The sequence below is a fragment of the Dama dama genome, chromosome 5 (genome assembly GCF_033118175.1).
Source record: "Dama dama isolate Ldn47 chromosome 5, ASM3311817v1, whole genome shotgun sequence".
NCBI lineage: Eukaryota > Metazoa > Chordata > Mammalia > Artiodactyla > Cervidae > Dama > Dama dama.
The window spans coordinates 11,282,631-11,308,071 of NC_083685.1; the positions used below are offsets into that span (position 1 = coordinate 11,282,631).

Sequence of the window (25,441 nt, forward strand, 5' to 3'; positions counted from 1 at the left end):
AGTTGGTTTCTTTTGTTAACTTCCACTTACAGTATTAAAAAGACATTTAAAAAAAATACGCAGAAACAGTGTAATGGAATTCCCTTAGAACGTTCAGCAAGGTGATATCATTACTATTGTACTGTTTTATTATTTTGCAGTTTGTGTTTTTGCACCTAATGTTGTGTATGAAATCTGTTTTGGTGTGCACACATACGTACGTACATTTCCTCTTATTTTATGATACGGATACATCACATTCATTTGTTCTCTTGGTGAATATTGTTGGAAATAGCACGTCACTGGACATCCTTGTCAGCTCTTCTAGGCTCTTGTGCATGAGCTTCTGAAGAAGAAAATGTTTAAAGTTATAGTACATGCGTGCCTTTTCATCATTACCAGATACTAGTGTTAGTACTATCCGTTCTGACGAATTGTGCACCAAAGTGATGGCATAGTTTACCCTCCCACCAGCAGTGAACGAAAGTCACTGCTGTGTGTCAGTATTTGATATGGATACCCTTTCTAATATTTGCTGTTTCTTGAATAATCCTGAAACGAAAGCAGCGTTGTATAATGATGAGAACTTTATGGATTAGATTTTTGGAATTGGTTGTTTCTGGGTGAATTTAGGAGGAAAGAGTGATAAATCATCTAACCAGGAGTTCTACTGAATGCAGTTCATTCTGTATCTGAGATGAGATTGCATTCTACTGATTTTCTTTGCCTTTTTTCCCTCCAGAGTTTATCATTAGGCTGACAATAAAGTATTAAATGTGCTAGGGTTTTTTTTCTGGTGTAGGGGTGGGATGGGGACAATGTGATAAATGTATGATCCTGATAAGAGTGCTGACATCTTTTGTACCCGTGGGCCGTTTCTACTTGGAGTGCATTTATTTCTGGAACTCTTTTCCCACCTGTTTACTTGAAAATCATTAAATGTGTTGCAAGTGAACTATGAAACGATTAGATGCTAATGTGGCAAAGAAAGTGTGAATTCTCTCTTAGCTCAGAAGCAGGTACATTTCATTTAATACAGTAAGTTGTTAATGCATGATTCTCTCTGCTTTTGAATTGTATGGTTCAAAAGTCCCTTTCACCCGTAGGATGAATTTACATGGAGGTGAATGCCCTGGCATTTGGCCAATGTACCAGTATTCAGGGTTCAACTTATCTATCTGTCCAGCTCTGTCTCTCTCTCTCTCCTTTCTTCTTTCTTGTGAAATGCCTTTTTAACTTCATCATTCCTTCAAAAAAGTCATAGGACTTCACATATGCAACCTTTGCTTTTCAGAAAAGCAAGAGGAAAGGACACGAATACACAAATATTAAGTATTCCCTGACGGACCAGACAAGTGGAGATCAGAGTCCCCTGCCGCCTTGTACCCCAACACCATCCTGTGCAGAGTAAGTAGAAATGAAGGAAATTCTTTTTTCCTGAACATAATCCTTTAGAAAAGCTTAAAAAATGACATCTTTGCAGCACATGCCTTTCCTTGGTGCACATTATTGTTGCCTGACTGGTTTGTGAGTGTGGCTAGCTAAGCTAAACTGTAATTCACCTAAAGTGAAGGCTGCTTGCTACACTGGCTAGGATCCTCGGGGATTATAAATATATCAAGTGCTTGTTCTCCAAGAAGAATTTTATTTTTATTTCAGTGGGGTGGGGGATTGTTGCAAAGGTAGGTAACACCCCTTTTGATGAGTGAAGATTCTTTGCTACATAAAATATTGGTCTAATGGTCCCTGGTGGCTCAGGTGGTAAAGAATCTGCTACAGTGCAGGAGACCCAGGTTTGATCCCTAGGTCGAGAAGATCCTGTGGAGAAGGGAATGGCAGCTCACTCCAGCATTCTTGCCTGGAGAATCCCATGGACAGGGGAGTCTGGCAGGCTACAGTCCGTCGGGTCACAGAGAGATGGACTTGACTGACTAAGTGCACAGTGGCCCACACAGTCCTGGTCTAACTTTCCACAGTCAGCAGAAATCCACTGCGGTCATTTAAACCAGGGGTTAGCAAACTATAGCCCCCAGGCCAAATCTGGGCCACAGCCTGTTTTTGTATAGCTCATGGATGGTTTTTAAAGGGTTATTAAAAAAAAAACACAAAGAATAATACATGACAGAGACCGCATGTGGCCCACAGAAACTACATAATTTTCGGTCTGGTTCTGTACAGAAAAACTTTGCCAACTCATTTTTTAAACTAAAACATGTGATAGGAAAATATTTGTTAAATCAGTGATATGAATAGCAATTATAAGTTATGATTTTTCTGTATATCCTGAAGTCACTCTCTGGTATAACATTTACTTTTTATTTTCTCCTGCGAGTCTTATGTCTGTTTGCTTCTGATGTGGATTTTTAAACCCCTGCTGGCTTTAATACTCTATATAAACATTTTGGATAACATATATGAGGTTCGTATTTACATTTGCTTTCTATTTAACATCAAGATGAAATGATGCAGCAAAAGTACGCTTTCCACCAAACTCCCTCTTCCTTCTGGCTTCTTTTTTCTTTCCCAGTGGGCCAAGGGGGAAAGTTGATACTCTGAGTTGTGATCTGCAGTGGAACCAGCACGTCAGGGCTCCGATTTCTTGCCAGAAAGCTTTCCCCACGTGTTGGCTCAACAGAATTAGCTCTGATGACTCCCCTATTACCAGTGGCCTCCTTTCGACCAACAGGTTCTCTGCCTTTCCCCTCATCCCCCTCATAGGGTTCAGACCCAGGAGACCCCAGCCCCTGCTGCTTGTTTCAGCTTGCTCCTCTCCGGCCAGCCCGCTGCTGCTGGTTTCCCCGTCCTCCTGGACTGTTCTGGTCACCATAGAGTCTGGACTCTGATGCCTCCCTGCCCACCAGGGGCCCTAAACCACCAATCAGCTTCACGTTCACCTTCACATGACTGGACTGGGGACTGAATGGATCTAGAGTCACTGCCTGACCATTCTACAGTTTGCCTTCATGGAGCTCTGGCCATCAGATCCCTCTCCTTACAGTGAATACCATTCTTTTCTCTCTGCACGCGCCCCTGCTTCCTTCACGGTCTAACCCAGGACCTCGTTATACAGGCCTCCCTTACTCCACCCTCCTGGGGAACTACGCTCCTTGTGCCAAACCCTTGAGAGCACAGGGACTCAAGGCTCTTCACAATGATTTTGATATGTGTTTCTGTCTCAAATCCCCTCCTAGAATGTCAGCTCCTGGGGGCAAGAGCTATATCTGTGCCATACTCAGTCCCAGAGAATGAAGTAGGTAGGTTATAACTATCACGTAAGGTTAAAGAGTATGTCTGTGTTTTTGTTAGTGTCTTCTTCTTTCTCTTCTTTTCAGAATGAGAGAAGATAATGCTAGAGTCTATGAAAACGTGGGCCTGATGCAGCAGCAGAAAAGTTTCAGATGAGAAGACCCGCCAAGATGGCAAGCACAGAAATAGGTATTTCAATGGAAGTGGTCTCGGGTTCATTGTTCATATCAATTCAGTTCAGTTGCTCAGTCGTGTCCAACTCTTTATGACCCCATGGGCAGCATGCCAGGCTTCCATGTCCATCACCAACTCCTGGAGCTTACTCAAACTCATGTCCATCAAGTTGGTGATGCCATCCAACCATCTCATCCTCTATCGTCCCCTTCTCCTCCTGCCTTCAATCTTTCCCAGCAGCAGGGTCTGGTGAATTTGTGGCATTTCGGAGCTGGCAGATAATCTGTGACTGTTATAACAAAGTGAACCTCTTCCTTTTTAGAAATCAGCCTTCTTTTTCTTTTGCCTATATTTCTTTTTCCAAGCTGGATTCATTTAAATATTGAAATCAAATACAAAATTAATTCTGTTAAGGGAAGGGTTAGCACTTACTGAGAAATGGTTGAAACTGGTGATGAAGAGCAGATATCATCATTCCTGCAATTTTTAGTAAAGTAGTAATCCAGGCTGTGCTGGGAGAGGATCTCTAGGAATCTAGGAAGTGTGGGGACACGGTCCTGGATGATTGGAGTCAGGATGCCTGAGTTTTCACCTTAGTGGGCCTCTGACTGCCTGCCTGTGTGACACAGGGCACTGGACCTCCTGGGCCTCTCTCTAACTGGCTCGACTCCACACCTTCCAGCTCTGATGCTGGGAATTATCTCCCTTGTACATCTCCTCCCTGTCAATCACCTTTTTAGAGAGTGACACAAGTTTGTGATGGATGTAACCCAAGAGAATTTAGAAGCTCACAGTTTTTAGTATTTCATGTTGAAGTTCTCATTTCTAATGAGTAGTATATTTAAAAGCTTTAACTCTGCTTTAAAATGGTTTACTGCCTTGCCAGACTTTTCAATGTATGTTCCTTAAAAATTCTAATTTCTTTCTTTGCTAGATGTGAACTTTCACCCTCTCCCTGAAAAGATCAAGAACAGATGCAAGAAAGCTTACATGAAGAATGAACTTGAATTTGGAAGACTTGCACTGTGGTTGGCTACCTTTTGATAAGCAAAATTTGAAACCATTTAAAGACCACTGTATTTTAACTCAATGACACCTGATTTCCAGTTACTCATGTCCTCAGATAAGAAGAAATCGTCTCTATGATGTAGACAGTGTTATATTTTATGGAATTTTATTTTAAATTGAGGAAGCAGTTAAATTGTGTTGTATATTTTACAGATTACGGAGACTCAAATTCTAGTTATTGGCAATTTTTTTTCTTTTGATAACCTCAACAGATTGAGTTTCCCCTCCCCTCTTTGTGGGGGATGCTAGGGCACTTGTAAGAGGAAAAATGATTTGGGAAAATTAAGTAACAACATCCTATAGAAGAGAGAACAGTTTTATTTATCATCACTTATCCAGCAGTGGATAATTCATTTTGATGGCCTTTATTTTGGCTCAAGAATAATTAAGCCAGTGCCCCAGACTGTCTACCTTTGCATTGACATTAAAAAATCATGGAGGGGAAAGATCATGGGAACTTAGGTTAAAAGGCATGCTTTCTTCTTAGCAGTTGACCAATTATCATTCAGCCTGTTGACTGAAAACGTGGTGGTGGGAAAACATTTGTCATCTTTTCTTTTCATTTGAGTAATTGTCTTGTGTTTGGAAAAAAAAAAAATTGCGTCTCTGGATAACCAGTTTTTGGTTATCATTTGTTGCTGACAAACCACCTCAAAACTGAGTGGCTTAAAACAACAGCTTGCTTTTCCTCACCTTCTTCAAACTGGGCTGGGCTCAGCTGGGTGGTTCCTCTCCTTGTCTTGCTGGTGTCACTCATGTGGTGGGCAGGATGGCTTGGCTCCTCTGTCTGTGTGTGGTCCTTGGGTCTCTCGTTCGCCAGCAGGGTAGCTGGACCACATTCATGGCAGCTCTGAGGCCCCAAGGGTATAAAGTAGTAGCGGCGCACACACTGAAGACTTCAGCCCAGAGCTGTCACCGCATCATTTCTACTGCCCCTTGTTGATTAAAGCCCAGGCCCAGGCCCAGCCCCATTTTGGGAAGAGGGCACTGCATGAGGGCATGAACTGGAGGTAAGGTTCCTAGGAGGCCCCCAGCGTAACAGTCAGGACCAGTGCCATGGAAAAACAGCTAAAAAAAAAAAGTAGCAAAAGTAGGAGCTACTAGTGACCTTGGAAAGCTGAAGCTCGTTATGATAGCTGGTGTAAGCTGGGAGTCGGGCAAGCTTCTTGAACCACTTCTGCTGGCTCTTAGCATATTTTCTGAACCATCACTTTGGGCACCTGACCTCTTAAGGATGGATGTGTTTGTGAGGGCAGAGCATTTGAGAGCAGAACCAGCTCACTGCCCTAGCCCCTACAGAGAGAGGTGTATGGGGTGCTTTCTTCATGCCCCTGGTTTTAGTCATATCCCACACTCATGCTTGCTATTGGCTGAGTGAGGAGGAGCAGTCCTCCTGAGGCCACTAATCTGACTGAATTAGCAGTAGCTCATTTTTGTTTTAACTGAGCAGTAAGATTTGCTAACGTCCTACCTGAAGTGCCTTCTCCAAAGACATCCCTCTTTGCCCTGTGTGTTGAATCATCATTCAATGAGTGTATTTCAATTAAAGTGTCATTGGTGGACATGGTAAAGATAATAAAATGCCATGGCAACTTTGCTGTTAAGTCATGGGCTCCTTCATCGAATTCTTCTTGCTTTGTCTCTTGAAAAGGAAGGACTAGATCCAGCCCTGGTAGTAGTTCCTTCTTGAGGGCTTTACCTCCTTTAAAATCCTGAGATTTGTTTGAGAAGAGCCTGGCTGCCATTTTCAGAAGACAAAAATGTACATTGGAAAAAAATAAAGTACATAGATTTCCCCCTACCCACCTCCCATCCCGCCTAGCCATTGAATTTCAGCATTGAAGCAGTGCTTTCAGTGCTTCAGAACACAGGTCTGATCTGAAGGTAATTACCTTATAAGAGGAATGTAAATGACTACTGTCTTCTTGTCAAACCTGTAAGGAAAGAGATTCCAGTTAAGTATTTGCAACGAGGATCTTGCGTCCTGTTATTTTTTATTACATTGTCACATTGAACGGTTCTCATTTCTGCGGTAAATTTTTGACTGTGGACTTTGGGGGCAAGGTCTTTCACCAGCATACAAGGGTTTGATTGTACAATATATCTGCTGCAGTAACGTCTCTGCCTGTAGCTTAAGATCAGTTGGTTTTGCACTTGGAAACCACCTGATCTTGGCCAGCTTTGTTTGTAATAGGACATTGATTTCATTTAGATTTCCCTCCATAAAGTCAGCAAACTATCATGTGCTATAAACTGATGCTAAGACAAGATTGTAATAGTCCCTAGGGTGCTAAGGTTTGCCATGTGTTTTTTAAAGGTGATTGTAGGTTCTTGGGTAAGGTTACATGGGATGGATTCAGGTGGAGGGACTGTGAAGATGGGTGGGGGCCAGGGGGCAGGGGCTCAAGGTGCAGGTAGAAAAAAATACAGTGGAAATGGAAGTTCCAAAGAGGTGGTTTCTGAGGAAGTCAGAGGGCCTGGGGCCAGAGCAGTCAGTAATAGTTGAATCAGGTTACCTGGGAAATAGGTGTGATAGCTACACGTCTGCAGTCTGCTTCCGGGTTGCTGGTAGACATTAAATTTGCACAATATCCCGTAGCTGGCTAAGTATTTTAAAATTATAAGCATAGGATTTTATATTAGGGGTGAAGAAATTACCTGGCACGTGGTATTTGGGTTTTTTAAAAAGAAGCCAAATTTCAGAGTCTTAATAACTTTTTTAAAAAGGGGAAAAAAAAGCAAAAAGACACCTTGTATTCAGTGTGTGGCCCTACTGAAAATTCTGGTCATCTCTCCCTTTGAAATCAGTGACTCAGTGACTTTTTAAATGTGGCTAAACAGGGATGAGAAAGTACATGTATGATTTTCTTGGTGTTTGTGCATCCTTTACAAAGCCCAGTTGCTTTGGAACAGCCAAGAAAGTCATCAAGATTATTTTTAGGTGTTATTAAGGGGTTATTAAGGGTTTACTGGGGTTTTTAAGAACTAATATAATGTCCTGGGTTCTTTCTAGTGCAGAGGAATGTGGAAAAAGGTATGCAATTGTGAAGTGCTTTGTTGTAGCTTATTAATCCGCGAGGGAAATTTAGGCTGTAGACATAAGTACAAACCCAGTGCAGTTTTTGTTTTCTGTATGTTGTTGGGGGAATAAAGTTTTATATAGCAAGCACATGGCCTCCCTGATTTCAATATGCCTTTATTAGGATCTGTATTAGCCCTTAATTTCTTTAAAATCTTTCCCTCTTCCTCTTGAAAAGTAAGTTCCAAAATATAGTTTATTGTATCTTCCATCCTTAAAAAGTTTGTTCCTTTTTCATTACGGGCAGTTCACACAAGGCAAAAATATTAAACAGTTGGTTTTAGTGTGTTGTATAACTTTGCTGTATATCAAACTAATTTTTACAGGTTTTCATCCTAAACCTCAAATCATGTAATTAATAATTTGCCTGTTTATTTATGACCTAATTGTGATTCTTTTATTAATAAAAGCTAATGGAAAAGGATCCTTTATTAAGTTGATGACTAGACCTACAGTTAATTTTCCTGCAGTATATGAAGTATTGTACCAGAGTATTAAAAGATATGTAATATTTTATTGATAAATCTCTCCTTTAAAAGGAATACGTTTTAGGATGTCATCATTTTGATGTGAATCATGTAAATGTTGATAATATGCACTGTTTATTATACATTTAGTGTTTCAAGAGATTCAGTTAATTGCCTTTTTGCCCACGTATATTACGTAGTCTATTTGCAATTGTTTTAAAAAAAAGACATTAAAAAGATAGTTTATGTAGAGGAACATTAGTGGCTGTTAATTGTCTCCCCACCTGTATTTATGGGTGTAGTTCAACTGCTTTGCTAGTTGCAAAGCTGCATTATCAGAGTAAAAGTGTATTTGTAAACTGTATGGGAACTAAAAATTAGGAATAAAACCCTTTTCTTATATTATAGTATTTGTCATTTACTTCATCAAAAATGTCCAGAAACAACATTGCAAAGCAACTGTACTCCAAAAAATTAAAAAAAAAAATGTCCAGGAAAAACTGGGTTTATATGTCCCTGATCCTCTATATTGGCCAGATGCTGACATTTAGCGACTCTTACCTAGAAGGGAACTTGGAATATAGAATGAATGAATCAGTTCCTTAAGCACTTACTCAGTACTTACTTATTGAGTAGCTCTGGGAGACACAAAGGCAATTTTATTCGAAAGAACTTTTAAGTAGTGAATAAAAAATATGTCTGTGTAATATATAGAAAACATATAGAACTGAATGTAAACAGTATCGAGTGGGGCTCTGAAGTAAAGGTATGATAAAGGAGGCTTGTAGGAGGAGTAAATCATGTGACATAGGACTTCAGGTCTCCCCTTATGAGTAGATTTAGGTCTCATCCTCAAACAGGGCCATTTGCTGCTTCTGACATTGCTACACAGAAAGAAATCCTTTTTTATAAATAACAAAACAGGTATTCCTTCTGTATTATAAATCCAAGGAGTGATCTGTATTATTTACTTACTTACACTTTTGTAAAATACTGTTGCCCTCCTCTTGGTCTCAGCTGAGTTGTGTGTATTTAGATGCGGCTGGTTTGGTCATGTATCCATTCAAGAAACACAGAGCCCCTGTGAAGTGCTGAGTGCTGCGTCTGTCCGTATTGAGTCACTGGGGCTGAGCAGTGAGCGGAACAGAAGTGGTGGACATTGTCACAGAGGTGATGCTCCAACACGGGAGCGAGGCCTGGTAGAAGTCAGAAGGTAGTTAGCTGGGGATTCCTTGGTGGGCCAGTGCTTTCAGTGTCAGGGGCCCAGGTTCAATCCCTGGTCCTGATCCTGGTCGAGGAGTTAAAATCCCACAAGGGACTTCCCTGGGAGTCTAGTGGTTAGGACTCCACCTTCCAATGCAATGGGCTTGAGTTCGACACCTGATCTGGGAACTAGGGTCCCACAGGCTGTGGGGTGCAGTCAAAAAAAAAAAAAAAATCCCACAAGTTGCATGGTGCAGCAAAAAAATTAAAAGGAAAGCAGTTAGCTATACTTGGGATAAGCACTACTGAAGATGCAGGACAGAAAGACAGGCAGGAAAAATGGGAATTAGACAATGAATTTCAAATGGTATGAGAGTTGTAAAGAGGAACTGAGGGTATCTGTCAAGGGAATTTTCACGAGAGGAGGACTTCTGTTGGGTTTTCATACCGTGGTACTTGTGTGTGTGGAAACTGAACAACAACAACTTTGGTGTGTACTCTTTGGGGTTTCAGAAAAGGTGTACACTGCTAGCCTGGAAACTCTCGTTCCTCTTCAGCCTGCCTGAGATCCTGAGTTGTACGTTAGATGTTAGTTGCTTGTTTGTGTCTGACTCTTTGCAACCCTTTGGATTGTAGCCCACCAGGCTCTTCTGTCCATAGAATTTTCCAGGCAAGAATACTGGAGTGGGTTGCCATTTTCTTCTCCGAAGGATCTTCCCGACCCAGGGATCAAACCCAGGTCTCCTGCATCGCAGGTGGATTCTTTACCGTCTGAGCCACTAAGGAATTTCTGTATATTAGACAGCAATGGCAATATCTTTGACTTGTCATGAAAGAACTTTCTAGTTCTATAGTTCCTACACATAAGAAAAGTCCCTAAGAAAATGTGTAGATTAAAGGGCAAAGCAGGAATCCCCACAACAAATTAATTGTGAATGGAGTGCTAAGGCTATATTTAGCTTGTTGTTGTTGTGTTAGTTACTCAGTTGTGTCCGACTGTTTTCGACCTGATGGGCTGGGCTGTAGCCTGCCAGGCTTGATCATCTTGTAAATGAAAAGCTTTTGAAGAAAGCACCCAGTTATTGAATCATGTGCATGCTTTTGTATCCACCCATTTGCTTTGACTGATTCTTCACCAGCTGAGCTACCAGGGAAGCCCATACAAGAAGCAGTTGAAAAAAAAAAAAAGGAGGGGATGGTGACCTGGAGTAAACGGTTTTATTGCAGGTGCTGTTTTTTTACCCCTAGGAACTAAGTGAACTTCCAAACACTGAATTTGAGCCAAAAAGAGTGATTTGCTATTTTATCAATAGCCACAGTTACTAGTGAGCTGATAGTCTTGTCATTTGAGGTTAGGTGAATAGCATCCTGATATAAAACACAGCTACTCAAACAAGAGTTTATAAGAAAAAATCTTATAAGCATTTTTATGGACAAAAAAATTCATGTGTTACTTAGACTTGTCTCTACCTGATAAGACTGTAGAGTGTTTTGGGTACAAACTCTCTTTCATTCAGCAAAGATTAAATCCTTGCTAAAGACTAGACACTGGGGAATAGATGAGTAAAAGTTCTGTTTTGACATGTTCAGTGTAGTCAAGGAGACAGATATATATACAGGTAGTAATTTGATTGGAGTAGACAATAAGGGTATAAACTGAATGGTTACATAGAGGAGTAAATTATAGGGGAGTTAGAATTCAATGTTGGGGGTCCCTTAAGCTTATTCTTGACCACGAGGAAGCCTCTCTGTGTGTTTGTGTGTGTTTGTACAGAGAAAGAGGGGAAGAGTGTGTGTGTGTGTGTGTGTGTGTGTGTGTGTGTGTGTGTGTTTGTAGAGAAATAGGAAAACTGTCCTTTTATTTTCTTGTGGGTTCAGTTAAGTTCAGTTTCTTAGCTTCTCTTTCTAGAAATGAACATGCAAGGCAAATAGCTGTTTCCCTTCTTCTCTTTCAACTCTTCTTCTCTATTCATCTTTGAACAAAGGAGAATAATTCTGTTTGTCATGATCTGTACCAATGGCAGTTCTAGGACTCTGCTGGACACATTTTGCAGCAAAACATAGTACATATTTTATCAGTGTCTTTATCTTCTATCCATGCATCTGTTCACCACATTTTTTAACCATCCCGTTCTTGGTGAAATATAAAGTCACTATTTGGATAATCTAGGCTAGTTTTGTTAGGACTTTCTAGTATAATTTAGAGTATAACTATGGTTTGGAATGAGCCATTTCATTCTGAATGTAATCACTGTTGAGACCACATTTTTCAAGGGAAAAATCAAGTTCACGTCCTAAGGCGAAGGATTTTTTTCCCCCTACATTGTAAATGTTTTCGTATAAATTCACAGAGTTACATTGCAATTTAGTTTTACAATTAATAAATGTTCCTTTATTTATTAATTCAGGACTCCCCTAGAGAACGTATGTAATCTAGGCCTCTTGAGTTTTAACAGCTTGACAGAATGTATCTTCCAAGTGCTGGTATTTTTTTTTTTTTTTTTTGGTTCTACAGCTTCTGGGATCTAGTTCCCCAACCAGAGATCCAACCTGGGCCCTTGGCAGTGAAAGCTCAGAATCCTAGCCCCTGGTTGTCATTCAATCACTCAGTTGTGTCTGACTCTTCGTGACCCCTTGAACTGCAGCACACCAGGCTTCCCTGTCCTTCACTGTCTCCCGGAGTTTGCTCAAACTCACGTCCATCGGTCCATTGAGTCAATGATGCCATCAACCATCCGGTCACCAGGGAATTCCCAAGTAATGGTATTTGAATGTGATCTCATGATTCATGAGTTCTTGTGTGTTTGTCTTTAGTTTATTTTTAAAAATGTTTTTAATTGTAAAATATGAATAACACAAAATTGAACGTTTATACCTCTTTTAAGTATATGTTATGGGGAATTCTCATTATTGTGCAACATTAACCATGATATTTCCAGAACTGTATCATCACCACTGAAATTCTGGACCCATTAACCAATATGTCTGTTTTTAAAAAATTTCCCTCCCTTAGGCTTAAAAAATTGTGTTTGTTTTTTGAATGCATAATAAATTCACTTAGAACAAAGTGGAAAATATTCAAAAGAGCATTTTTTGTTGTTCAGTTGCTGTTGTGTCTCTTTGCAACCCCATGGACTGCAGCATGCCAAGTTTCCCTGCCCTTCACTGTCTCCCAGAGTTTGCTCAGACTCATGTCCACTGAGTCAGTGAGGCCATCTAACCATCTCATCCTCTGTCACCTTCTTCTCCTCCTGCCCTCAATCTTTCCCAGCATTAGGGGCTTTTCCAATGAGTTGGCTCTTTGCATCAGATGGCCAAAGTATTGGAGCTTCAGCTTTAGCATCAGTCAAAAGAGCATACAGTGGGAAATCTCTTCACACCTGTCTCCTGTGAACAGTGTTTCTCATTATCCCCAAGGACTGAGAGCAATTTTGAACATATGTCCCACTGTAAGTGCTGGTTCCAAGAGTTTACATTTGTTACTTGGATATGGTGTTGGAAAAGACTCTTGAGAGTCCCTTGGACTGTGAGGAGATCAAACCAGTCAATCCTAAAGGAAATCAGTCCTGACTATTCATCAGAAGGACTGATGCTGAAGCTGAAGCTCCAATGCTTTGGCCATATGATGCGAAGAGCTGACTCACTGGAAAGACCCTGATGCTGGGAAAGATTGAGGGCAGGAGGAGAAGGGGATGACAGAGGATGAGATGGTTGGATGGCATCACTGACTCAATGAACATGAGTTTGAGTAAGCTCCGGGAGATGGTGAAGGACAGGGAAGCCTGGTGTGCTGCAGTCTATGGGTTTGCAAAGAGCTGGACATGACTGAGAGCCTGAACAACAACAACAACAAAGTGCTGGTTCCAAGAGTTTACATTTGTTTCTTGGGTGTAGAATGCTGAAATGTCCCCCAGTGTGGCTGACACTAGTTATAGCCCGACTAGCCTCTTTCCCCTCATATCTTTACCTTGTGGGCAAAACCTGAGCCCTCATCCCTCTGTTAGATGAACAGTGATGGTTCAATGTAACTAAATCTGCCTCTCTCTTAAAGGGAGGTCAAGCATCTTTTCATAGGTGAACAGTAATGGTTCAATGTAACTAAATCTGCTTCTGTCACGCATCTTTTCAAATGCTTTGTATATCCCTTTCTGTGAATTCTTTATGTCACTTGCCTTTTTTTTTTTTTCCTTTTCAGTTCTGGATCTGTCCTGTTTTGAGTTTAGGACTAAAGATATTCAATTCTCTCTGACTGGCTGACTTGTCTGGAGTTACTGAGTCACCAATCAATTTCTGTTAGGTGCATATGGAATATATCTGTCTGTGCAGTTTGGTTTGGGCCTTGCTGTGATTGTCATTCTCAGTTTTTTCCTTCCTCAGGATGAAAGAAAGCATTCTTGGCATCGCCAGGATGCTGAAGCTCTCTACCAGCTACTATATGAGACCAGTCTTAATTATCCTGGCTAGTGAGTTCAGAATTTCTTCAGGTTTTCTTTCAGTCAAAAGCACCAAGCAGTATGCATTCATGCATCCATTCAACCCCTTTTTAATGAGTATGGTGAGCTGTAGGCTAGGTACCATGAGGGATACAAAACAAATATCCATCTTGACCTCTGTCTTAAAAGACTTGATGCTCCATTTAGGGAAAGGAGACACATACAGGCTAAATAAAATATGGAAAATAAAGCAGCTATGGAAAGATTATCAGAGATGATCTCAAAAACCCCTGGCAAAACAGGTACTCTCCCCTGTCTGTTTTGCTCACCACCATGTACCTGTGCCTAGCATAGTGCCTGGGTGACTCGGTAGTTATGGATGAATGGCTCATCTCCATTTTACAAATGAGTAAACTGAGGTTCTGTCTTCCCCAGTGGCTCAGCGGTAAAGAATCTGCCTACAATGCGGGAGAAGCAGGAGACTCGGGTTTGATCCCTGGGTCAGGAAGATCCCTTGGAGGAGGAAATGGTAACCCACTCCAGTATTCTTGGCTGGGAAATTCCATGGACAGAGGAGCCTGGTGGGCTATAGTCCATGGGGTCACACAGAGTCGGATGTGACTGAAGCAACTTAGCATGCATGCAAACTGAAATTCGGGGACACAAACTGACTTATCTGAGGTTCTACTCACTCAGTAAGTGGGGAATTAGGGTCTGCTGAGCCCAGGAGCGCAGGCTAAGCAGGACTCAGGTAGAGGCAGCCTCGCTCTGATTCCCTGGGGCAGCTGTGAACTCTGAACTGTCACGCCCAGCCCCTGCGGAAGCCCCTTTAAGCTCTGGGCCAGCACTCAGCATCTACTCGACTGGTGCAGGCCCCAGCATCAGCACCACTCTTGTTTCAGCCAGAAATGTAGGGATCGTCTGTGACCCCTCTGATGCCTGTCCGTCCCTCCGGCCAGTTCTGTTCACTCTCCTAACATATGTCTAGCCCTGGTCTGTGGCGTCTACTACTGCCATTCTAGTCAACCTCTAGTACTTCTGAAGGTCAAGGAGACAGGTCAGTGGTGTTCCTGGAAGTTAAGAAAATGTAGTGTCTCAGGCCCTCCTTCAGCCTTACTGAGTCAGAAAAGTGAAAGTGTTAATCGCCCAGTTGTGTGTGACTCTATTCAACTGTAGCCCACCAGGGTCCTCTGTCCATGGGATTTCTCAGGCCAGAATACTGGAGTGGGTAGCCATTTCCTTCTCCAGGGGATCTTCCCGACCCAGGAATTGAACCCGAGTCTCCTGCATTGCAGGCGGATTCTTTACTGTCTGAGCCACCAGGAATTGAATCACAAACTGCATTTTTTTTTTTTTTTAAACAAGATTACCAGGGGCCGTGTGGGTGCATTTGAAATGAGCTGCACTGGAGAGAAAGGTCGTTGGAAATTAGACCTGGTGCTTGGTTCAGTTCACATCTGCAGATGGGGATTTGGGAATCACTTGACATCACAAGAGTACCCACGAAGAAGAAGAAAAATCCAAAGACTGAATCTCAAAGAACAAGACAAGCGTCATCCCATAAGGCCTCAAAAACAGCTTTAGATATTCTTAGACATCGCACCTACCAAAACCGAGTTTGTGAAATCCCAAGCATATGTTAAATCCATCTAACTATGGGAAGAGAAGGGGAAAGAAGTGTAGAGGAAGCAAACTCTAAAATTAAAGTCTGTTTGGGAGGTGACAGATGTCTGGGTCCTGATGGATTTCTCGGCTTGTAAGAAGTAGTTTTTTTATCTTCATTCATACATGTTTGACGGTTGCTTCCCCTTTTACTGTTTTTTTTTTTCTCTTATGAAAATCAATTTCCTTCTTTCTAAAGGGTGGATTCTCTCAAGTGTTACCTTGTATGAAGGCTTTAGAAAATGTCTAACAAAGGTTTGAGTTATGGACAGAAAATATTCCTAAGCTTCCTTCATATAAATAAGCTTCTAGCAGTGTCCCACTGTCAACTGACTTATTGTGTTCAATATGTTCTCCACCTTTGAAAATGGACTAAGATCCTTGTTTGTATGTGTAGGCTTAGTCGTGTCCAACTCTTTGTGACCCCGTGAACTGTAGCCCACCAGGCCCCCCGTCCGTGCAATTTTCCAGGCAAGAATGCTGGAGTGGGTTGCCATTCCTTTCTGCAGGGGATCTTTCCAACCCAGGGATCGAACCCACATCTCTTACATCACCTGCTTGTCAGGCAGATTCTTTACCTCTAGTGCCACCTGGGAAACCCCAAGATCCTTGCTGGGGACACATAAGTCCTCTCTTTATTTATTATTTTTTGAACACACTGTGAGGCATGCAGGATCTTAGTTCCCCAACCAGGGATCAAACCCGTGCCCTCTGCAGTGGAGGTGTAGAGTCTTAACCACTGGACCAACAGGTAAGTCCTAATCCTTCTCACGAGATATAAGAATAAACCATCAAGTTTCTGCTAATGGGAAGTTAAAATATATGTTTTTGTACAAGGTGTTAATTTTGTTGGAGTTTTAGGCTCCAGGAGGAGAAGGAACATTCTGCGCTAGGCATGTTAATTTGGTGGGAAAAATCAGGACTTTGAAATCCTACAATCTTGATCTTGTTTCTTGGTTTTGTCACCTACTGGCTGTAAGATCTTAGACAAGTCAGTTCAGGCCTTTGATCCACAGATTCCTCTTTGGGAAACCTACCTTGTTGTGAAGGATTGTTGAGAAGTTTAATGGTGGTGGATGACTCGGCACATAGTAGGCACTCAATAAACATCTATGTTCTTCCTACAGGACTTGGAAATATCTTGCGGACCCTTGACATAGCTTGTTCCTGTGTTACATGAATTTATTAGCTAATGGCACATAGCAGGGAGGATATGAATGAAATTCATGGGTTGCTTTAGAGTTTACATATCTCTTCCAAAAGGTAATGGTTGAGCAAATACCTTTTACTTTATTACAGTCAACGAGTAGGAAATTGCTTCAATTTGGGAAGCGTGATCTGAAAGAGCTGAGAATGGGGACGGGCTGACAGTAAAGACTGGGTCATGAATTTTGCTCATGTGACTCTGGGAAGTAACTTAAGCTTTCAGAACCTCATGGAGAATGGGGTGATGATCATACTGCCTGTGCAGATAAAATGAGCTAACAGAATACACAAGAATGATTGTTTGTAGGAGCAAAGCAATAAAAGATCCCCCAAATGTCCCTCTGCAGAAGAATGGATGGAATCGGTTGTGGTGTTTTGCATGCACTGACTGATGTGTGATACAGCAAAGGGAAGGAGTGGATCCTGTCAGTATGAATGAATCCTACACACAATGGGGAGGAAATCTTGGGAGAAGACGAACACAGTGAGATCGTTTTTCTGCGTGCCCAGCCACATGCAAAAACTAATAATCATGTTTAGAGAAGAAAATTGTTCATAGTCAAACTCTAAAGGAAAATACAGGAATGATAACCTCCACTTTCTGATAGTTGTTTCCATATTAGGAAGAGACGAGGCTGGATAAGAGAGAAGGACCAGTGGGCTTCCAATGGCTTCCACAATGCTTATTGGAGCTGTTTTTTCATGTTATTAGTTTTTATGTCTTATCATCTATTTACATTATAAGAGCATAAATTCCATATAACTTTAGATTTTGTGACATTTTATAAGGTATTTACATTATAAGATATGTTTCATGTTTTTATGGATTTTATACCATTTTGTAATATGTTCATATTGTAAGATTATATGTCTCATATATTCTTTTGAACATTCAAAATATTTCAGGATGAAACATTAAAAAGATGATGCTATAAATGTGACAAGCACCTCGTGAATAGTGCCCTGCTCAAGTCAGCTTGTATAACAGCTGGTCGTTGCTGTCTGTTGAGTGATTTCCAGGTGTAGGCACTGTGCCAAGGGCTTGACCTATGTTCTCTGACTGCCTCCACACGACCATCACACCCTGTAGCTGCAATGCTTTTTCTTCACCATACCACAACTGCCTTCTCAGATGATAACTTGTGGCAGAGATTATCTATATGGGCTTTGGTGATTTCTTTCTTTTCCTTTAAAAAAATTTTTTTAGCTGCACCATAGAACTGGTTCCCCAACCAGGGATCAAACCCATACCCCTGCACTGGAAATGTGGAGTCTTAACCACTGAACTGCTAGGGAAATCTGTGTAGGTGCAGTTACTTTCACTTGTCAGATGAGTAAATTGAGACAGTTAGCCAAATCACATTGTCTGAGAATTTATTAAGTGCCAGGTCCTTCTATTACACTTGCCTTATCTTACTCCATCTTTTGGCGACCCTAGGAAATCAACTGAAAATACTGACCAGAGGTCGGCAAATTTTTTTTATAAAGGGTCAGAGAGTGAATATTTTATGCTTTGTGGGCCAGACTCACTATCATGACTCTGCTGTTGGAATGCAACAGAGATAATGTGTACCTGAATGATGGGGCTGTGTGCCAATAAAACTTTATTGATGGACATCGAGGTTTGAATTTCATTTAATTTCCATGTGTCACAGATTTTGTTTTCCTTTTGATTTTTTCTAACCACTTTAGAATGTAAAGTTTTTCTTCACTCACGAGTTACTGAAAAGCAGGCAGGGGGCTGGATGTGGCCCATGGGCTGCAGTTTGCCAAAAGGGGCTGTAGACCATTGGTTCCACGAGGGCAGGAAACTTCTTGACTTTGTTCAGCACCGTATACTCGGCACACCATTATGTGCCCAGTATACATCTGATGAATGTGAGTGTTACATGCTGTTATTTCATAAGTCAGATGGTGGTGATATTTTCTCTCCACTTTGGGCAGCCATCTTGGTTTTCAGGGGGCACTGTTAATAATGCTGTCTGTCTTGGGCAAACCAGGATGCCTGGTAACATCCCAATCAGGGAGGTGACTCTTCACCATGGTGACAGCAGGACACTGGCTGTGTGCTGTATGTGTGAGCATTGTTACTGATTTTTCCCCACAATTTATAATTTGGGAGAGTTCAAGAGTACAAAAGAAATGCAAGAATAATGGATTAGTGCAATGAAGACTTACATAATTGTTACCTTGATAGAGCCATTTTTGACAGGTGCCACATTTATGCAGTCTCTATCTACCTACCTCTCTCTACCTATCTACTTACTTACCTACCTGTCTTTACCTATTATATCTATCTACCCATCTATCTGTCTTATTTGTCTACCCACTTAACCTACCTATCTTTATCTGTCTACCTATCTTATCTATCTATATTATATACCTGCCTATCTATCTTCTTCTTCTTGTTCAGTTGCTAAATCAAGTCTGACTTTGTGACCCCATGGACTGCAGCACACCAGGCTTCCCTGTCCTTCACTATCTCCCAGAGTTTGCTCAAACTCATATCCTTTGAGTTGGTGATGCCTTCCAACCATCTCATTCTCTGTCGCCCCCTTCTCCTCCTGCCCTCAATCTTCCCCAGCATCAGGGTCTTTTTCAGTGAGTCAGCTCTTTGGTCAAACTATTGGAGCTTCAGCTTCAGCATCAATCCTACCTACCCTACCTATCTTCCTACCTACCTATCTTATCTATCCACATACTTATCTATTTACCCACCTACCTACATACTTTCTTTGTCTATCAATATCATTATTTTTCCTTAGACTTAAGTACAGACAGCATGACACTTCATCCTTTGATATTGCAGGGTGCAAATCCTAAAAACATTCTCATCCTTCTTCATAATTATGATACTGTGTTCACATTCGAGAAACTTAACATTGACACAACATCATTGTCTAATATATAGTCAATATTTTGATTTCCCCATTGTGCCCCAAATGTCTTGCTTTTTTGGGAACCAGGATCCAATCAGAGATCACATGTGTCATTTAGTAGTCTTTTTGATTTAGTCTCCTGGAATTTAGAGCAGTTCCCTTCTCTCTTTCTTTTACGACATTGGTATTCGAGAAGCATAGGCCGTTTGTCTTGTACAAAGTCCATCGATCTGAATTTGTTTTGATTGTTTCTTATTAGATTGGGGTTAAACATTTTTTGGCAAAAACACAATGTGGGCATCGTTGTTTTCTTCTTAGTGTGTCCCATCAGGAGGCATGAGGTGTCATTTGTCCTGTTATTGATGATGTTAACCTTGGTCACGTGGCCAAGGTGATATTGTCTAATTTCTCCCCTGTAAAGGAATCATTCCCCTTCATGATGAACATCTGCCATTTTTTAATTCAAGGGAAATATTATTCAGGAGAAATCACTCAAGAGTGTAAACAGGAAAAGACAAACAGGTACAAGGGGTCCTGTCTGGCAGACAGTTTGCCGAGCTTCCAGGTTGTTGCAAGCCTTAGGGGTGACTGAATGTAACTGGTGCGTAGCTCCTGGTCCCTTACTTCGTGCCGATATATATGCAGAGCGGTGCTCTTGCCCAGCAACTGTGGATTTATTGATTGTGTTAGCTCTCCACGATTCGGTGGTTCAGGCGGGCTGCCCGGGGCCGCAAATCTTGCCTTGGTTGTTGCATTAGTTTTCATTTCATGTAGCTACTAAGATAGAGCATGTGGCCGGCCTCTCCTCCTCTCTGTGGCCTTTCCAAGGGCAGCTATTTGGACACATGCCACCGTGTTCCAGGCCACCTTCTCTCCCCTGATGATTACAATAGTCCCCGAATTGTCCCTCCAAAATCTGCCTTCCCAGTCCATTCTCCTTCAAACAACCCCAGTGAATTTCTCAAAATTCAAATCAGACTATTAACCCTCTCCTTCTTAAAACTTTGCCTATTGTCTTTACTTATTATTATTATTATTTTGCCTATTGACTTTAGAATAAATATCTAAATACATACTCTGGCCTACCCTCGATGGTCTGACCCTTACCTTTCTCTCAGAACTTATTTTCTTCCATTCTTGCCTGTCCCTGGTCTCTGCACCCCAGCCACGATTTTCTGTTTCACAAAAATGAATATTTCCTTTCTGTTTCTGCCTCAGGGCCTTTGCATATGCCCCAGTGTTCTACCTGAGATATTCTGCTTTCATTCTCCCACTAAGGTAACTACTTGTGTTGTATGCTCACTAGAGACTGCTCTGATTTCAGGTATGGCTGGAAAGTTACTAGGGATTTATCTCTTGATTAAGTGTTGGCTTTATTTAGGCTGTTTCTTTCCTCATGGTGGCAAGGTGGCTGCCAATACATCCAGACCTATGTCACACTCCCTCAACAAATCCTATATAAAGAGATTACCTCTTTATTAATAGTTCTGATAAAAATTGGGGGGTTGGTAATTGGATCACCACAGCTCACATGCCCATTCTTGAGTGAATCCTTATAGCCAGAGGGATGGGAATACACACATGCATTGTAAGGCCTGGGTCATTGGAAGAGAGTGTGTGTTGGTATTTCCCAAGCCTCATGGATTAAGAGTGGGGGATGGTCCTCAAAAGAAAACAGGGTGCCATTACCAGAGGAAGGGGTATGGGTGCTAGGTAGCAAAATAATAGGTGCTTATTACTGACTGTTGGAAAGATTTAAACCCATTTTTTCCCCCGGAATATGATAAGTGTTGTATAAATAAAAGCAAAAATAAATAATAAAAGGAGAGTTAGCAAGATTTGGCATGCTATGTGGATGGATATGATGGAGATAAGGTGCTTAGAGGCCTCAAGTCTGGAGTCCTGGTTCCTAGGAGGCTGGCCAAGCTTCAGCTAAGAATAATGTGGGCAAGGGCTGAGTGGGTGGCTGGAAGAGCAGCTAGTTTTCTCTGTTAGAGTTCCTGTGTGTGTGTGTAGGAGATGTAAGTGGCAGTCATTAGAGACCATTAGTTGTTTTTTAATTGAAGCATACTTGATTTACAATATTGCGCTGATTTCTGCTGTGCAGCAAAGTCATTCAGTTATACACATATATACAGTCTTTTTTCATATTCTTTGCCATTATGGTTTATCCCAGGAAATTGGATATATCAATAGTTCCCTGTGGTGTACAGTAGGACTTGGTTGTTCATCCATTTTAAAGTTAGTAATTTGCATTTATTAACCCCAAACTCCCAGTCTGTTCCCCTCCCTCTCCTCCTTCCCCCTTGGCAGCCACAAGTCTGTTCTCTACGTAGAGACCATTCGTTTCAATTACCTGTTTTTTAAGGTGAAGAACTCAGGCCCTGAACGAGGTAAAATAATTGGTCCAACTCCCACAGCAACAAAGTCTATCTCCTGGTTTCATCCCCCCCAAATCTGGCATTTTTATTTTTTATTTTATTCCTTACTTTCCTTTTGTCTTGAGGGAGGCACATTTGAATTTATTTTGAAAACCAAAGAAGAATATCACAGGCATTTTCAGTGGCCAAAAAAAATTGCATTTCCTGAGGCTAACTGCAACACTGATTGCAATCTACCTGTGTGTTCAACAGCCCTGAGAGGGCCGCTAAAATCTTCACTTTTATAGCTGTCTTTTTCATAAAGGCAGTTTGGAGAAGATGAAAATATTCGAAGCTTCTGCAAGACATTTTGTGTCACAGCAGCCATTGACTGCTTCTCAAGTTTTTTGGAATTTTATTAAAGATTTCTTCTACATTTCAGATCTTTCCAAGTCTGGTGCCTGAAAATATAAACCCACTGAACAGAGCTGAACTGGAGCTCTTGGTTATCCTTGTCTAGAAGAAATTTTAGGAATTCTGATGTCCAAAGAACTTCCAGCTTAGCTGAGAATGACATCTGTATTAAATTGCCTGTGCCCTTGGGCAGGCCAACGTTGGGACCTCTGTTTGCCCCTGTCCTGGAGGGTAAAACCAGAGTGGACTATAGTGTATGATACAAATTTTAGTTGATACAAGGATGGAGCTTTAAATATCACTGGATCATCTGGTTAAAGTGTTTTTTTTTTTTTTTTTTTTTAGGCTGCACAAGGAGGCTGGCAGGATCTTAGTTCCCCAACCAGGAGTCAAATGCAGGGCCTCTGCAATGGAAGCTCTGAGTCCTAAGCACTGGACCACTGGGGAATTCCTTTCTTTGATCAATTCCATTTATCTTTTCCATGAAGAAAAATGCAGCTTGTTGCTAATAATATTTTAACACCTGCATTGGCTAATCTCTCTTTCTAACAAAGAAAATTTAATAACATTGCCTTTTTAAAAATTTTGTCTTTTTAAGTTGAGGGATAGTTGACTTACAGTATTATATAAACTTCAGGTGTACAACATAGTGATTCACAATTTTTAAAGGCTGTACTCCGTTTATAGTTATTATAAAACAAATAGCTTTATTCCCTGTTAGTGAGTTAGTAAAGTTGCTCAGTCGTGTCTGACTCTTTGAGATCCTATGGACTATAGCCTACCAGGCTCCTCTGTTCATGGAATTTTCCAGGCAAAAGTACTGGAGTGGGTTGCCATTTCCTTCTCCAGGGGATCTTTCCAACCCAGAGATTGAACCCAGATCTCCTGCATTGCAGACAGACGCTTTACTGCCTGAGCCACCAGTGAGGCATATTCCCTGTACTGTATAATATATCCCCATAGCTTATTTATTTTACTCATAGTAGTTTGTACTCTTAATCTACCCCTATATTGCTCCTCCTTTTCCCTCCTCTCACTGATGATCACTAGTTGGTTCTCAATATCTCTGAGTTTGTTTCTTTTTTGTTATATCACTAGTTTGTTATATTTTTTAGATTTCACATGTAAGTGATATCATACAGTATCTGTCTTTCTTTATCTGATTTATTTTACTGAGCACAATACCATTCAAGTCTGTCCCTGGCAAAATTTCATTCTTTTTTATGGCTTAGTAGTATTTCATTGTGTATAGGTACCACATCTTCTTTATCCATTCATCTGTTGACGGTCACTTGGATTGCTTCCAAATCTTGGCTACTGCAAATAATGCTGTTATGAATATTGGGATACATGTATTTTTTTGAATGAGTATTTTTGTTTTCTTCAGATATATATCCATAAAAAACATTGTTTTTATCTTCTATTTGTGTTTTTCCTTTCCCTTCTCTCTGTATAGCCAGTGAAAACTAGTTTTCCATTTATTTATAATCCAGCAACCACCACCACCAACATCGACATAGTACTTACTAATTCCAGGAACTTTTCTTAAGATTTTACATGCATAACTCATTCCCTTCTCTTACAAGATAGGAAACTATTATTATCCCCACTTTAGAAATGAGAAAATAAAATCACAGAGAAGTTGATGCACTGCCCAAGGTCACACAGCTAGTACATACCAGAAGTGGGATTTGAACCCAGGAATTCTGCCTTCAGAGCCTGTGCTCTTAACCATCCTACTTTGCTAATGCATGACATAATGTTTCCTTTTTAAAATAGATTTACCAAAAAAACAAGAACAAAAAAAGGAGGTGAGAGTTAATTTGAAGAAAAATATTAAACAGGTAATAAAGCATGCCTGACAAGGGTACAGCAAAATTGTGACAGTGGCTTTGAATCACTGAAACTTAGGAAATGCTGACACTCTGGAAACCTAGAATTCCATAAACAAGGAAAACGCCTGCATCAGGGAAGACGCCAGATGGGGGCTCCTGAGTGTATTCTAAGCCATAGCTCTGGTAGCTCACAAAATTGCTTGTCTAAAATGAGAAATGTCTTCCTTTCGTAGCCACAGAGCCTGGTGACTTCCACTAAGGGCATCAGGCATGCCAGACTCCTTCAGTCTGACCTTGCTGGAGGCTGAGGTTAGCGTCCTTTCGTGGAGGTGCGGGCCGCCCCCAGAAGGACCGCCATGTGACAGGTGTTTTAATGTACTCTCTGTGGGGTGTGTCAACTGACCTTCAGCCAAAGTAATTAATGGGCTTTTTGCACAGTACAGTCATCTCATGGCCCCTTGGGCAGCAGACATGGGATGGAGGAGCCTGCACACAGCACCAGAGACGGCTGTGGGTGACTCTGTTTGCCTTGATGACATCCCATCTCCCTCTACTTTGCAGACAAACCCTATCACTAACCCTAACCCCAGTCCTAACCCTAACCCTTACCTTATTCTAACTCTTAACTAACCTCGACCCCAGTCCTCTGCTTCTCCCCTTCATCCACCTCATTCATCCATCCTTTCCCCCTCCAGATTTACTGAGGTATAATTGGTATTGCATATATTTAAGGTCTCCACTGTGAAGACCTCCTAGGTGTCTGTTAGTCGCTCAGTCATGTCCGACTCTTTTTGACCCCATGGACTGCAGCCCACCAGGCTCCTCTGTCCATGGAATTCTCCAGGTAAGAATACTGGAGTAGGTAGCCATTCCCCTCTCCAGGGGATCTTCCCAACCCAGGGATCAAACCTGGGGCTCCTGCACTGCAGGCAGATTGTTTACCATCTGAGCTACTAGGGAAGCTACTAGGGAATATAGATCAGTCAGTTCAGTTCAGTTCGGTCGCTCAGTCATGTCCGACTCATTGTGACCCCATGCATCGCAGCATGCCAGGCCTCCCTGTTCATCACCAAGTCCCGGAGTTTACCCAAACTCATATCCATTGAGTCAGTGATGCCATCCAACTATCTCATCCTCTGTCATCCCCTTCTCCTCCTGCCCCCAATCCCTCCCAGCATCAGGGTCTTTTCCAAGGAGTCAACTCTTCGCATGAGGTGGCCAAAGTATTGGAATTTCAGCTTCAACATCAGTCCTTCCAATGAACACCCAGGACTGATCTCCTTTAGGATGGACTGGTTGGATCTCCTTGCAGTCCAAGGAACTCTCAAGAGTCTTCTCCAACACCACAGTTCGAAAGCATCAATTTTTTGGCCCTCAGCTTTCCTCACAGTCCAACTCTCAACATCCATACATGACCACTGGAAAAACCATAGCCT

At 41.5% G+C, this 25,441-nt stretch overlaps 1 protein-coding gene across 4 annotated transcripts in view; it reads left to right on the plus strand.

The window, feature by feature from the left end:
* PTPN11 (protein tyrosine phosphatase non-receptor type 11) overlaps positions 1–8,418 on the plus strand; it is a 64,599-nt gene extending 56,181 nt beyond the window's left edge. For all 4 annotated transcript variants that reach the window (XM_061141808.1, XM_061141810.1, XM_061141809.1 and 1 more), the window contains exons 14-16: positions 1,274–1,386; positions 3,312–3,414; positions 4,334–8,418. In XM_061141808.1, coding sequence (XP_060997791.1) covers positions 1,274–1,386; positions 3,312–3,381 — 183 coding nt within the window. In that variant the 3' untranslated portion in view covers positions 3,382–3,414; positions 4,334–8,418. The remainder of the gene's footprint in view (positions 1–1,273; positions 1,387–3,311; positions 3,415–4,333) is intronic.
* Positions 8,419–25,441: the final 17,023 nt, after the last annotated feature.